This window comes from Poecilia latipinna, unplaced genomic scaffold (genome assembly GCF_001443285.1).
Source record: "Poecilia latipinna isolate Pla-1442-1.1 unplaced genomic scaffold, P_latipinna-1.0 Scaffold427, whole genome shotgun sequence".
Lineage (NCBI taxonomy): Eukaryota > Metazoa > Chordata > Actinopteri > Cyprinodontiformes > Poeciliidae > Poecilia > Poecilia latipinna.
This window is the reverse complement of record NW_015113043.1, coordinates 178,470-194,125: the sequence shown is the minus strand read 5'-3', so window position 1 is coordinate 194,125 and position 15,656 is coordinate 178,470. Positions and strand designations below refer to the sequence as shown.

The following is a 15,656-nucleotide window of genomic DNA, read 5'->3' as shown; positions in this document are numbered from 1 at the left end:
GACAAAATGTGCATGCATGTTTGTGCATAAACAACAGACTATTTACATAAAGTAAAAAAAAAAAAAAAACAGCAAACAACAGCAGGAATAGGAGGCAGTAGACTGTCACTCTAGTTCAAAAACAGCTTTGGCCTAGTCCATGTACAGATAGTGGTAAATCCCAAAAATATGAGAAAAACAATGAAAAAGTTCAAGGGGTATGAATACTTCTGCAATGCTGCTGAGTTTGCAGAGATATTTTCTTTTAACTACTGCTAATATTACGCATTATGTTGTGAAGTGATTGGAAGTTGAAGCATTTCGTGTGCTTCAACTCTACGTTTGACCGTCGGGTTGGTTAGTTTTATGTGACAAGTGTGAGGCAAACACTTTTTTTTTGTTCCATCATTGTTCAGAAGAAAACACAAGCGCAAAGACAGACTGATGAAGTTCCTGTTTTGCTTAAACAGGGAAGTTAGTTCGCTCAGTGCTGCAGTTTTTTTTTTCTTTTTCATTTTATTTTCCCTCCTCTCAGAAGTATTTGCATCAAGGCCAGGAGATTAAACGTGTGGGTTGGGAACTGGAGAGAGCGCGTTGTCTCGCTCGGGGCCCCCCGGTGCCAGAGTTCTCGCTTTCATCGCGCGGGGTGAGAGATTTCTCCTGGACGTTTTTCGGGGCTGTGTGGCTACAGGTGGGTGGCTCACATCTTGTAGGTGGCAGCCGCAGCGGATTTTATATAAAAGTACAGAGGAGGTGGCTGTGGGCAAACTGTTTCACAACTGCCAATGTTCATTAGTCTGCTGCATGGATCCCACACTGAAAACTCACTTTGTGTGCTTAGAGATGGCGCTTAAATTCTGCTGATAATTATCGAAGGTTCCTATGAAAATTCATGAAGCAGCCTTTTGTCTATGTGCGTTCAGAAACAAAGAAGGGAAAGAAATACATTTGTCTGATTACTAGTGAAAATATACATCCGATGTTCATTAATATATAGTACACTGATCACATAAATCCCTTTAATTATACCATTTTGCTATGAATTACCATTGCCTACATTAATAGTGAGAATACTGAAGTCCCCCCTCCCCTGTATTTAAAGGTTTTATGCCACCCCACGTTCAAAAAAGCTCCAAAAATAACTTGGTGATGCAATTACGTCGAGCTTTGGTGTTTTGCCGTTTAAATGGCATGCCTAAGTGCTCATTAAAATGGGATTTATTTGACTTTTTTTCTCCTGCTGAAGGCTTCATGTTCAGTGGATCTTTGCTGGTGTTCTGCATCCTGCTGCAGAGGAACCTTGCGACCACAGAGGGGCATCATGGGACCAACCGCCACGTCTTCTACGCCGTCCAGATGAGAGGAGGCGCCAAAGCCGCCCGAGCTCTGGCCGAGCAGCACGGGCTGGAGTTCATACAGCTGGTCAGTGCATGTTGAAGACCCCTCTTAGGTCCTCCACCTATGAGGCCGCAAAGTAGCAAAAATCCTGCAAGCGTGGGCTATTTTTTTTTTCCGTCTCCGTCTTCTTCTTTTTAAGAGCTGCCAAAGTGCTGACTTCTATTTCCTACTTGAGGGATATCTGACTTTCATCAAATTACAGCAGCATTTCAGAATATTTCATATCTGATCAAAGATGCTCAGAGAAGCGCCTTCACAGACTAAAACACGCCGTACACAAACGCGTGCCCTACACGTATAAGAAGACACATGGCGTCATGCGCAAATACACAAAATTTATCAGGAGGCAGCTCGTCTCTGCTGTGAGAAATTCCTATATGCGTCGCAGGATTCAGCTGGATGCCACTGGAGATGTTTGGGTCTTTAACTGTTTGCCAGAGTTGTAATCTGTCCTGCTGAAATCATTCCATATTTTAATACTCTGAAGGTTACTTTGGTTGTTGAATCTGAAACTGTGTCAGCTTCTTTTAAAAATGGTCTTCATTTGACGAAAGGAAAAAGAGCAAGAGTCAGGTTTTGGTGAGGTGTGTTAGGTTTTTGTTTTCTGTGAGAGAATAGTTAAAGAATAGGTTAACGGTTTTGAGAGATATAGATGTAATTGTGACTTCTCAGTCTTTTATCTGGATCTTCTGAAATGATTCCTCAAATGATCTGAAAAGCAAGATATGTAAGGGGCTGGAAGCTATTCTCTCATTGTTCTGTTACACTCAGGTAGTTTGAAGTGATATTTTTTTCCTTAACGTAAAACACATCCTTAACGCCACAGCTTATTGGTATAGACATGTAATTAAAAGCATCCCTCAAAGCAGTTAGGGGTTCCATTAAATCCATTTTTGGCTGTTTCACATTTAAAAAAAAAAACAAAATTTAATAGTTACATCTGGAGTATCGAGGTATGCTAAAGCTTTTAAAAGCACCGAGTATTGTAGAGACAGCAGTGAATTACTCAGTAACCTTACACAATGCACATGACTCATAGCTAGCTTAAAGAATGTTACTGTCCCTCACTTAAGAGCGACAACTTAACTATTCAGAAGTATTTCCATTTGCTTAAAACAAAGACATTCATAATCTGGAAGCCAAATGAGCACTATCTACCACTCTTATTACTTTGACGTTGTTTTAAATGCACACTTGTCAAACTTTATTAAGCTAACTGGATACCCAAGCAGATAGCTGACTAGCCAGCTTGTTACACATTAGCTACTTAGCCAAATGGAGGTTATCAGTCTCAAGGTATTGGTAGTTATTGGTTATTGGGAGAACACAGGGGTTTTAAGAAGCCATGTCTTCAAACTTTTAAGCTAACATCAAACTTTTCCAATGGTTTCAAGTCATTTTACTGAGATGCCAGTTATAGTGGCTGTAGTTTCTTTTGGCTCAGCCGCTGAGCCTCCCTGCCTCCCTCACTTGTTGAAACTACAGCTTTCCCTCATTTGTAAAAAGAGAAAATTTGGCTGTTTGATAAAATATCTGGCCAGTCACTGCACGAAGGCTTAAAGTACCTCACTTTTTTGCCAACTGCAGTTGGCAAGCTACAAACTGTTAAGCCGTTGAATGCAGGCTAGCTGTCTGGACAGAAATTCTGATTATTTACGAGCTGATCTCAGCTTGTTACACTTGTGTTGCTCTTTAAACTGGTATTCCACACAATAAGCACTTGAAAACTGTTACCATATACAGGCCAATTGAATAAATCAAAATATTATTGAAAAACCCATTTATTGAGGAACTTCGTCACTAAATAAATGAAAGACATTATATAGATTAATTCCACACAGATGGATGTTTGAAAGCCTTTATTTCTGTTAATTACGATGATTTTCCACTTAAAAGTAATATAAAACATGACATTTAAAATTTGAATTTTACATCAATCAAACCACTAAAAAAACATTTCATACAGAAATACAGGCTTAATGAAAAGTATGTTCAATGCTTAAAGGTTGGTATTTCCAAAAAGTGAATAATTTTGGTCCTACTTTTATATTTTGCGTATGAAAATGACATCTGGATGAAAGATCTTAAACATTACTGTAAGACACAGCATTAATAAAATCCAAACTTCCCCTCTAAAGTTACTTATTTAGATATCATCCATTTAAAAGCACAGTTTTCCAACCCTTCGTTCATTCTCAGACGTGACGTATTGATATGTGCGTGTGCATTCTGACAGCATCGATTGGGAGTGATTGGGAGTGTCAGCCTGGTGTGAGGCTGTGTGCTGCTCTCCCTCTGGGGACTGGGGACGGCAGCTCTTTGTAACCTTGGCCCTGCTGCTCTGTTGCTGCCGCCGCCGCCTGAATCATGAATAAAACATGCCTTTGACCTTTATCAGGAGTATTGGACAGTCCACCCCTGTGTCTTCCTCTCTGCCTGTCTCTATCGTTCTCGTTGTCCCTCGTGTATCCGCACGGGCACTCCTGCTTTATTCTAGTATTTTTGGTTCATTTTCTTACCCTTTAGTGCCTTGATTTAATTGCAGCTTGCATCATAACTAGAATAAAAATGATTTCTATCAGTTTTGCTACTTTTATTCTGATTTTGAGTGAGGAGGATTTACACCTTGTGGTGTCCAACTCAGCACCAATACACCCAATGATGAGCCTCCCCTTTTCATGATTCGCCCTCGCTCCCACCTACCTCCAGGTCCAATCTGCTGATTGGCTTCCTTTACGTGCCCATCGCCAGAGGCTGATCCTAAATGTCAGGGACACTAAATCGCCTTTGTTAAGTCAAACCTAGCTTAATTGTGTCACCTGTGATTTGCTCCTCGCGTCGCAGCAGATACCGACGTATCGAGGAGAAGCGTCAGGGCTTCACAGTGCGCTCTGATACACGATATAGTTTTGAAAACGTCAAAGCGGAGTGGAAAAAGTCTGACAAGCCCAGTGCCAGCTTGAGAGGATCGTGATGTCTGTTGGCATTCCCGCGCTAATGCCGCAGGAGCGGAATGGGAATCAAATGTCTCCGAGCTGGCACTCAACGCGTTGCTTGGTCTCTTTGATTTTTAGTGTACGGCATCCAGGAAAATGTCATCGGGCGTCGCTATTGTGCAGACTTGACGTATTCCTTTTGTAACTATAAAATGCAAAAAAAAAAATAAGAAGAAGAAGAATAACAAAAAAAGAAAGAAATACAAAAGGAGGAAGACCTGAGATGATGTCTCTATGGCTGCGCAGACAGATTTACTGTGATGCACTGCTGTTCCGGGTTTGTCTGTTCTGTTGATGACAGGATGGAGCTCTTTCTATTTGTGTGTTTTGTTTATCTTCACTTATAGTGCATGTTGTAGTTTGTCAGCAATCCTTTATATTAAACGCGGAATAATCTTACTCCCAACAGGATAGGGGAGCAGTAAATTGTAGCAATGTGATGCATCACTGTGTGTTAATGAGTCTCATCTTCAGTCGTGGCTGCTGTGGTGATGTGCTATCATCACATATCAGTTTAAAAAAAAAAGGAAAAGGAAAAAGAAAAAAAACTCTGTCTGCTCAGGTAATGGCAGCTATCACAGATCCAAAAAGAACCTGATCACAATCTAAAATGGATGATTTTCTGGTCGCCGCTGTATCAGCAACAAAACAACAGCCCTGCAACTCGATGCTACATGTCGATAAAGCTCGCAGGCTTACTTACTCACATTACAGCCGACCCAGTTTGAAGTAGCGCCGGCGCCGCCTGATACGTGCATTGTTTACACGTATTGTTTCTTGCTTAGTTAAGAGTCTGCAAATCCGATTAAAGGGAGATTAGGTGTGCAGTTGTCATTGCTTTTATTTGAGACGAAATCACCACTTTACAAGAATCACACTCTGTGTGTGTGTGCGTGCGTGCGTGCGTGCGTGCGCGCGTGCGTGTGTGTCAGACTCTGACTTCAGGAAGTCCCTGGTCTCCATCCAGTGGTGAAAGGCCTCCCCTGCCCTCCACTGAGGTGGAATACTGCTGGCAGATTAGCATGTCATTACCATACCATTAGCATAGCATTACCGTGGCACAGCTAGGCTATCAGCTCATCAAGAGATTCAGACCTCAATCCGCTCCCTGCTTCCACCCCTTTCCTGCACGGCTGAGGTGTGCATTTCGTTGAGTAAAGACGTAATTGGGGTAAAGCTAAATGAAATCACACAAACACTCCGCCATCATTCGGAGGAGGGGAGGTGGGAATGGGCTCTTTCTTTGATAGCTTGTAGCGTTGCACCTGATTCGGAATTTCTAAGGTAGCTTCAATCGGATGCTAAGCTATGTCAAGCCTTCTTCTGGCTGGATTACTTCAGGCTGTTACATTACAACCAGGTGTGTGTGTGTGTGTGTGTGTGTGTGTGTGTGTGTGTGTGTGTGTGTGTGTGTTGAGGGGGAGGGAAAAAAAGACTAACCTGCCACTATCTTCTCCCTCACCCTGGCCTCACTTATTTCCGTACAGTAGGGGCACTCAGGGGTGCCAAAAAGGGACACCAATCCTCTAATGGTCGGGAGCGAGGGCCCATTCCATTAGTCAGGGGGTCCAGAGTTCATCACTGCTCCTCGGTGTGAGGAGGGCGGAGGAAGCGAAATGGAAGCAGGTGTTGGCCGGGGGGCAAAACGGAGGGCAGCGCTGCACCAGCTGCATGCTGGGAAATGCAGCACTTTCATTTTCCCTCCTCATCTGTTTCTCTCTCTCTTTCTGTTTCTGCTTCCACTTGCAAGCGCGAAGACTCGCCTTGTGCACAGCACACGCACAAGCCTATATGTATAAACACACACACACGCACACACTCTACCTCCCAATCACCTGCTTTTGTCCCCCGTTTCATTGAATTGAGTGAGATTTTTCTCCATTCTCCTTATCTCTTCCTTTCTCTCGCTCTCTCTCAACCTCACACTCATCCACTCCCTCATTCACTCACTCCTATCTCAATCTCTTTCATTTTCCCTTTGCTTCCTCCATCCCCTTTGCTTACCGCCCCTGCCGGCGCCCGCCCCACTCCATCTTTGCACATGCCTCATTTTTAAATTCGGAGAAGGACCAGACCGGAATATGTGCAGAAGACCAGGTTTTCCCCTCCCTGGTGGGAATCTCTGGCGAAATGCAAAGGTAAGCGCGGAGGAAGAAGAGGAAGAAGAAGGAAAAAAAAGGAGGAAGTAGAAGGTAGCGAGCGGGCGGAGGAGAGCAGAAATTATGCTCCGACTTCCCGCTCGCTCTCTGTGGGCTCGGATGATGTATGGCTGCAAAGGCCACATGTTGGCCGTGTGATGGATTAAAGCACTTTGTAGGAAAATTACTGAGAGCGCCTCAGCACATCCGAATCTAGCCCCTTAATAAAACTCTCTTCAATATTGAAATGGAGAGAGAGGGAAACAGATAGATAAAGAAGATAAAAGACAATGGTGGACAAGAGAAGGAAGAAACGCGTGAATCGCACAAACACGCACACACACACACGCGCGCGCACACACACACACACACACACACACACACACACACACACACACACACACACACACACACAATGCATCTGGAGATGAAAGAGAAAAGTGGGAAATTACGTAAACATCACGTTGTGTTGCTTCTTAGGTGCAGTACAAATGTTGACATACAAAATGTTTCTATGTTTTGTATGTCCATTCCTGCCATTATGGCAGGTTCACCTTCCAGCATATTCACATACTGGAAGCCACAAAACAAACACCCCCCGCTACGACTGAATACTTGGTTCTACAAAGTATGGACTAAGGGGAACTAAATACAAATTAACACTGCCCCGTTTTAGATTTTTTTTCTTTTCTGTTTGGTGGAACCATGTTTCATCGTCCTTCTACATTTTGCTGTGGTTTACCACAGTAAAATAGATTCAATTTATGACTTGTGAAAAATTCAATGTGTACGACTACTTTTCCAGGCCAGGGAATTGATGGAGGAAGCATAACTCATAAAGTATCCCCTGGTTCTATATGACCACTATAGAACCAGATAACTGTTCTATACTGGGCTGCAAATGTGCAATCCAATTGCACATTTGTAAAATAATGCCTCTTTTCTTATAAAATTATACTACATTATAACTCTTTTGCAATTCATTCCCAAACTACAAGAGATAAATGGTTTTATAGCTCATTTAAGAGCTCCTATAACTTTATTCTTTTTTACTTTAAGATGGACTGTTGAACTCGGAGCCCAGCCCTTCTCCGTGGCTACATCCCCTGCCAATACTGTAACTAACAAAGCTTAACGGCTCACCTCGTTTAACCCCTAGCATAGCCCTCCGTCATCCAGCCCCCTTCCCTCCACTGTTTCCTGCTTTTCCATAGCAGAGCCTGTGGAGCCCTCGATCCCTGTGGGGCTGTTAGCAGACACACATGCTGCTGTTTTCTCCATAGGGTGGACCATCTCAAACAGCTTTCACACACTGCTTCAATGACTCTGGATGTCTGTGTTTGTTTTTGGCTACACGTTATGCTTCCTCCATCAATTCCCTGTTTGTGTTGCTGTGTTTTTGTTGTGTTTTCTTTTCGACAGCGTGCTACTCAGCTCTTGCGGACACTAAATGAGAAAGACTGGTGTGAATATTGATTGTTACAAGGAGCTACAGGAATCTGCAACCCACAAAAGCTTTTAAATATAGATTTAATACAATTTTGTTGAATTTCCACAACATAATGATACTAAAATTACCAGGAATATATTTTTAGATCTATTTTTCTTACCATTAGGTTGGAAACTATGAGCTTTCTTTTTAATTTTTACATCTTTCCACCAACATCAACAGTCCAGACAAAACAAAAATTATCCATGCCTGCTTTTGCAATAATGTTACGTTTTATTTCAGTTAAAAAAACAGAAATTGTTGTTCAAAAAGTGCAACAAATTTTCAGCAGTAGATATTTATCAAAAATCAAAGCAGTCTCTTTTCAACAGGTCATAATATAACAGGATGTAAATGAGTTTTATTTAGCTGGACTGGAGGCAAAATGCTCTTTAGATTACAGACCCTTGAGCTGAAATGAAACCAGAATAACCCTAATTTGGGCAAAAAATATTTTGTACTCATAAATTCACCTCATGGCTTTGTGAAACAAAGTTAATGAATAATTAAGGGTTGTGCAGCTGCAGACATTTGTTATGCAATTTGTGAATATTGAAATACATATGTAAAAAACAACAACAAACAGCTGCCTTAAACATCAGAAACAGTAGTCACCAAACTTCAGGAAGTCATCACAACATGGCTCCTCTATTAACCCTTTGGCACAGAGAAGTGGCTGGTATAATGAATTCAGCAGATGTGCAGTTCCACCAGGTGTTTGCTAATTGCTTCTGGCTAGTCTGAAGGAGCTGAGAGGACTGCTCTGTGAGGCGAAAGTGCAAAAGCTTGGAAACTGCAGCTCTGAGGAGGAGCTTCGTCTAGAAGGAGTTGCTAGGTCCATCCAGGTGTTCCACACAGCTGAATGGTTGCCACAGGAGATTAAAGGATTTCTCAAATGTGCATGAAAGAATCAAGGCAACACTCCAGTTATGTTTCTGATGAGGAAAGCTCAATAGTTAAATAGTCAATTTCACATGATACCACCCCTTAAAGGTTAAATCCTTTTTACAGTTCAGTGTATTAGTTTGGAAACACTTGACAACTATTTATATCCAAATAAATAACTGGGAGTCACTTCACAAATTTTTGTAGCCTGTTATATTTAACATATATATGGAAAACATTTTCCATATATCAGATAGGTTTATAAGGTAATCATTTCGATTTCTATATACATTGATATCCAAACTCCCTCCTATCTTCGCCATCTATGTGGTCTCGCCAAGAAGAATAGTGAAATCAGGCCAAGCTTACCTAGTCCATTGTGGAACTGTTGAAGCATTCAACATGCATGTGTGTGTTTGAACACTTTCATGATTAGTGTTCCCATGATTAGTGGCTGGCAGATTGGGTGGATTTGTCCAACAGTACTGTGTGTCAGGCAAGCTCAGCGTCCGCGCTGGAGAACATGAGTGAAAGAGTGGATAATTGATAGTGACAAGGCGCTCACCAGTCTTAATTGCGGCTGGTGAATTAGATTACCTTCTCAAAGTGCCTTCATTAGCAAACGGAGAACCACACCAATGGTCTCCTGATTGGCCTCATATTGTTTTGTTGCCAATCTGCTCTGATGGGTGCAAAAATATATAGATTTACTGAATGTGTGCGCATGTGCATGCATGCATTTCTTTTTGATGTGTTTGAAATAGCTCTCTAATCTTTATAGCTGAATTTTCTGAAAGTATGCATGTGCATTTGGTTTTTTTTTTGTTTTACTTGTGCAGTGGCTGTCTTTCCATTGCTGTAGCTACAATGTACCTGGGTGTATTTTTGTTGTCAAAACTGAAAACCTGCTAAACAAATGACAATTCACTTAAAAAAAATGAGACAACATTTGACTAGTTGGCTAGCTGCTAGTTCCATACGTACTGGAACTAGCAGTGAACAAACTAAGCAATCAGTCAAACTAACAAAATTCCAGCAGGACTTTTCTCTCAAGCAAAAGTTTGAGTCAGATATCTCGATCCTGTTAGCTAGCTAGCTAGCTAGCTGCCGATATGCCCTGGCTAGCTGCCGATATGCCCGGGCTAGCTGTAGCTAGCTGTCTTGCTTCTATCACAAGTAGAAATTGATCGCCACTTGGATGGATGATGTTCGGTTTCCCCACTGGCTCTTTTCTGTTGCCAACCCATATGGTTCAAGGCGCATACTGTGCAAAGAGTTTTGTATACAGTGTGAGAAACACCAAGTTGCTGCCAAGAGCCACAAACAGACCCCAGAAATTTTGCTAGTTTGCTATGCTTGACTGTCATACAGTAGGACTTCCCAACCGTCTCCTGTATTTATGGTTTTTTTCAGTCTTAAAATTCACTCGGGGTGGCATTAAAACGATCTTAAAAAGTCTTAAATTCATGTATCACAAACGAAGGCCTTAAAATGTCTTAAATTAGTTTTTTTTTTAAAATGAAGATTGGCCTTAAATATGTTAATCACATGTCTTAAAGTTTGTCGTGGAAGGACTGTTTAATCTTACATATGTCAGTGTTTTTTTTTCTGCCAGGACTTTTCTATTGAAGTTTTTGCTGGATGGGAGTGTCTACTTACGGAATGAGTTTCGTCTTATACCTAAAACTCCCAAATCCTTCATCCCCCGGCAGCTGCAGTATCAGCTATAACCATCCTTCCAGATCCTGTTTCCATATCTGTCTTCAGACACTGCTCCAGCATAAGCCCCCCCCCCCAACCAGAAGAGAAAAAAAAACACACACACTCACACACACACGCGCACACGTAGGCATCCCCATATCTGTCTCATGCTTCATTCCCACCCCAGCCAGCCTGCAGCCCCCCTGCCGAGTTAAATGGAGTGTGCTGGCATCATGGGAGTCGTGTGTGCTCAGTTCAGCTCTACTCAGCTGGGCTGCCAGTGTTATAAACTTGCTGTGTGATTATTGTCAGAGCCAGACTCCTCCACCCAGGACGTCTGTGCTGATGGGTACTGTGTCACCGGGTACAGCCATCCATAGAGAGAGGAATGAGAAGGCAAAGGAGGGATTGAAACTGAGGTGAGAGAAAAAAGGCGTAGAGAAATTATTGTTGGGAGAAAGGTAGCAGGGTTTGAAGGAGAGAGGACAGGGGAAAAAAAAGAAAAAGAAAAGATGGAGTAAGGAGACCAGGCATCAAAGGGGAAGAAAAAACCAAGCTGAGCGAGAAAAGACGGATGTACATCTGTGGCAGCAGACAAAGACAAGAGAAGACACAGAGGGAGTGATATAAAGACTGAGAGACAGAAGAATAATGTGCTGCAAGAAGACAGAAAGGCAGCAGGGAAATCAGTACTGCAGAGAAGAAGAAGGAGAGTCAGGGAGGGTGAATAGAAAGAAAGCCAAGGAAAGAAATTAGATAGAAATTTTTCAAGCGAGTGATGTGTGCTGTGATTGTTTTCTCTCTCTCTCTCTCTCTCTCTCTCTCTCTCGCTCTTTCCTCTTCTTTCTCTGGCTCGTTCTAAACGGTCGGGATGTGGCCTGTATCTGCCGGCAAGAGGGAACTCAATTTGGGACAATTTACTCGGCAGTCTCAGCCCTGATGCACCTCGGGGACAGAGAATAGAGAGAATGAAAGCGAAGGAAGATAGAATCAGCGAGCCGCGCGCGCGCACACACACACATTCGCCGCGGAGACGCACAACATGCGCCCCGGCACACAATTGCTGCCGAGTAGATTTCACTTAGTTAGTTCTAACTCTCCCAGGCGGTCAATACGATTGAGTTTATAAGGCTTGGAAATGAAAAGCCTGGGATAAGGTTAGATAAACTCTGGGCTATTTGATTTCGGCCCACCACTCTCTCGGACCCCCCCCTACCCCGACACACACAGGACAGGTGGCCGAGGGTGGAGGCCGGTGGGGGAGGGGGTACAGCGCAGTCAGGTAGCGCGACGGGTCACGAGGGTGATTAAGGCTGAATACGACGTGTCGGTATCGACGAGTGCTATGTTGTGATTTTACAAACAAACAAAAAAAAAATTCTTACATCTTTTCCACAAACAGATATTATTATCAATGTCATTTTCCGCTAATTCTGACTTAAGAAGTATGGAACACAGCAAATGTTGCTTCAATTCTCACGCAGTAGTTTAGCTAGGAGTTTAGCTTAACAGCGTGTTCTTTTTTTCTTCCTGGCAGGTCGGCAGCCTGGAGGGCCTGTACACCCTGAGGGACAGCAGGGGGCGCTCTGATAGAGTCACCTTTGAGGGGAGACTTCGGTCTGCAGCAGGGGTAAGTGTTTGTGTCTGGGGTAGATACTTACTGTATACTGTGTAGCGACATAATCCCTTCAAAATGAAGAATTAAACAGATGTGTAGAGCAGTGGTTCTTGTTTTCGTCACCCTGGATGAGAATCTCCTCCTGTGTTCTGACTATGTGAGAAAACAGACAGGTTTTAATCCGAAGTGTGTTTTAATAAATATGTAAGCAATGTAAAAATTTATTCCAGGTTTGGTTCAGTTTAATTTTGCCTTAATACAAAAAAAAAAGCACCAGAAGTTCGTGTTTGTCCATGAATCTATAGCGGCTTGTCCATGCACGGTCACAGGGGGCCTGGTGCCTATCTCCAGTGGTCATTGGGTGAGTGGCGCCCCAGGTCATCAGTCCATTACAGGGTAACACAGAAGACAAACTACCATGCATGCAAATATCACACCCAGGGGGCGATTTAGAGTAACCAGTTAACCCAACAGTCGTGTTTTTGAACTATGTCAGGAAGCCTGAGTACCTGGAGAAAACCAACGCACGCACATGAAAAACCTGCAAACTCCATGCAGAAAGTTTAGGTCTGCACCGATCCACTTTTTTCTTTTTCTGATACCAGTACAGATATCTAAAGTTCAGTATCGGCTGGTACCGATCCGATACAGAAAAACAGTGCTGAATTGACTTGAAATGTTTTCTTTTTTAAAACACAGACATAAATGTACTGAATTAGAAATTATTTGGTAACTCTGCAGCAGTAGAAGCTATACTACTGTGAAGCTATTGTGTATAACTTCACATGACGTGAAGCTATTGTGTATAGCTTCACAGTAGTATAGAATAAAGAAAGCAAAACTGACAAAAACCATAGGTTGACTACCTTGGTCAAACAAGTAAAAAATAAAATGCAACAAACTTTTAAACTGGTTCAGAAAGTGCAATTAGGAATACTAAATATAATGTAAAATAAATATAAAGCATGACTTCACTCAGAGCACAAAGCATAGAATTAGATTAAACAGATATGCCCGGGCACATAGTCATCTGATACCTGATCTAGAATTTTCTTCAATAGCAGACCGGTACAGTTATTAATATCAAATCGATCCCCATATTGAAAGAAAGATCCCAGGCTAGTATTTGCACAGTGAAAACAGAAAATGCAGCTCCAACTTAAAAACTGGTACGAATTGGTCACAGGTAAATTAATTAAGTTTGTCTAACTTCCTTTATGTTTTAACCTGACAACTTAATAGGGTTAACTTGATTACTTGTGATCAAATTATATTTTAAGTTGGATCACCTGTTCTCTGTTTCCAGTTTACGCAGGATCTTCTTGCTGTATACGGCAACAGTGCTGCCAAGAACAGCCCAGCTTTATTTACTTATTTATATTTGCGACGAGAACATATTCGTGTTTTCAGAAATATTAATTTAACAAGAGCAGCTCAGTTGTAATCCAGATTACTTCAGGAACAATAAAACCACATTTTCATTTTGAACCAAATAGGAATCTCAAATCATTTACCAGCAACAATGTAGGATTATATTTTCTTTGACCAAACACAGGGGGAGCCCAATCCCTATTGACTCTCTAAAAATAATTAATAATAATAAAAACAACATTTATCTCAGCTTCCAATTCCTCCTGCCACCCATTGACACAAAGGCGCCCTGGGTGGTAAACACAATCGTCTCTATCAAAAGCAGCTGCTAGCAGACTACTAGTAGCCTGTCCTGGCTGTGTCAAACAGATTCACACACTGGCATCAGTTCTGATTTCACCCAGCATGTGTATGCAAATGAAACTTCATTTGGCTGTCACTAGTCTTCTAATCGAGGTCTAGTGTTGATTAGAAGGAGAACGTTAAACATTATATGGCGAGAGGTGCACAAAAGCATGCTCATGTTCTCCCCCCCCCCCTACTCTTGTCCCCCTTTGCACCACCCGCTATCACTTAGCGTACCCCACCTTCAGCAGAGCGTTCTGCATCACCGGCTGAACGCACAATGCAGCCTCCTGACCGGGCTGTAGTTGCCAGGGAAACCGTCACCCTCGGAGATATCCCGTGACAGCGCGGGGCGAAGGAGGCAGGATGAGGGGAAGGGTCTGAGATGTGGCTCTGGCCACGCACGTTCTCCAGGGCGCACCAGACCTTTGGACTCTTCCCCATCATGTTCCCCTTCAGTCACACAACACACAAAGCACAAATCAACTTCACACACACACACACACACACACACACACACACACACACACACACACACACACACACACACACACACACACACATATATATACACACGTGGGCATACTCACACACACTCGAACAGGCATGCAAATACAAACAGCAAAAAGAGCAGAAAATAAAGAAAGGAATATTCCTAACTCTGATTTAGAGTTATCATCTGGATCAGTGTGCATGTGATTAATTGAAGTAATTTATGCATAATCTCCAGTGACTCTATGTATGGTTCATGATTTCATTAAACTGTTACTTTAATTACTTTTCTACTTTCATAACTTAGGTTAAAATGAAAATGTTCCACATTTTCTAATGAGTTGTAAATTAATAGATTGCACAAATACGGCTGTGGATGCAAATACGTTGAGCTTTTCCTGCCCGCTGTTCTTAAGCTTTTATATCTTTCTAATAGGAATTTCACCGTTATTCAGATCAAATAGTTTTATATTTGGAGCTACTAAGCATTATTTTTTTGTGATTTTATTTAAGATCCTTAAGTCTGAGTAGATGTGAATATGTGCTTTATAAATGTAGATTTCATTATCCTGTTTAATTTTTAAGGCTTTAAAACAAAGCCAAATTTTACAATGAGGTTGGAAAAAATGCACTTTTCGGAGTGGAATGAGTTTTACTTCTTCACATTTCTTGGGGGGAAAGATTCCCTCTAAAGAAAAGAGTAGATTATCAGCAGATAAATAAAAATGATTTAGTCAAAATTTTCCTTGTACCAGTAGTTTAATTCTTCTGCAAACCTGCAAATGAAATAGAGACACTAATGTTAGGCTCTGTTTGCTTGTTTAAGTAAACTTTTTGCTTATTTAAATTTTTGGTTGAATTTATGAAGAACTTCGGCATTCTGCAACCTCAGGTTAAAACTTAACTTGACATAGTTGACATTGCTATTGGAGTATTTACACAACAGTGTCACTCATTATCTAAGTTTTTCAACTTATAACAGAAAACACAGTAGAACATTTTGATTATCACAAATATCTGATAATCTATGCCAATCAAAAACTTTTTATTTTGCTATATACATAAACTAAATCAATAACATAGATTAAACACCTCAGTGATTCTTGATGAGAATAAGGACAAAATGGGTTTTAATTTTCCCATATTTATTTATTTTTTTATTATTTCTCAACCTTATGTATGAAAATATAATAATGTTTAGGAAATGTAAAGATGCTAAGGTACAGGCTCCCAGTTGCAACATT

The 15,656-nt window shown here is 41.6% G+C and overlaps 1 protein-coding gene across 1 annotated transcript in view; it reads left to right on the top strand.

Moving 5' to 3' along the window:
* LOC106950884 (furin-like protease kpc-1) overlaps positions 1-15,656 on the top strand; it is a 187,356-nt gene that overhangs the window by 5,658 nt on the left and 166,042 nt on the right. Inside the window, exons 2-3 of the mRNA XM_015038044.1 lie at positions 1,226-1,401; positions 12,124-12,216. Coding sequence (XP_014893530.1) covers positions 1,231-1,401; positions 12,124-12,216 — 264 coding nt within the window. The 5' untranslated portion in view covers positions 1,226-1,230. The remainder of the gene's footprint in view (positions 1-1,225; positions 1,402-12,123; positions 12,217-15,656) is intronic.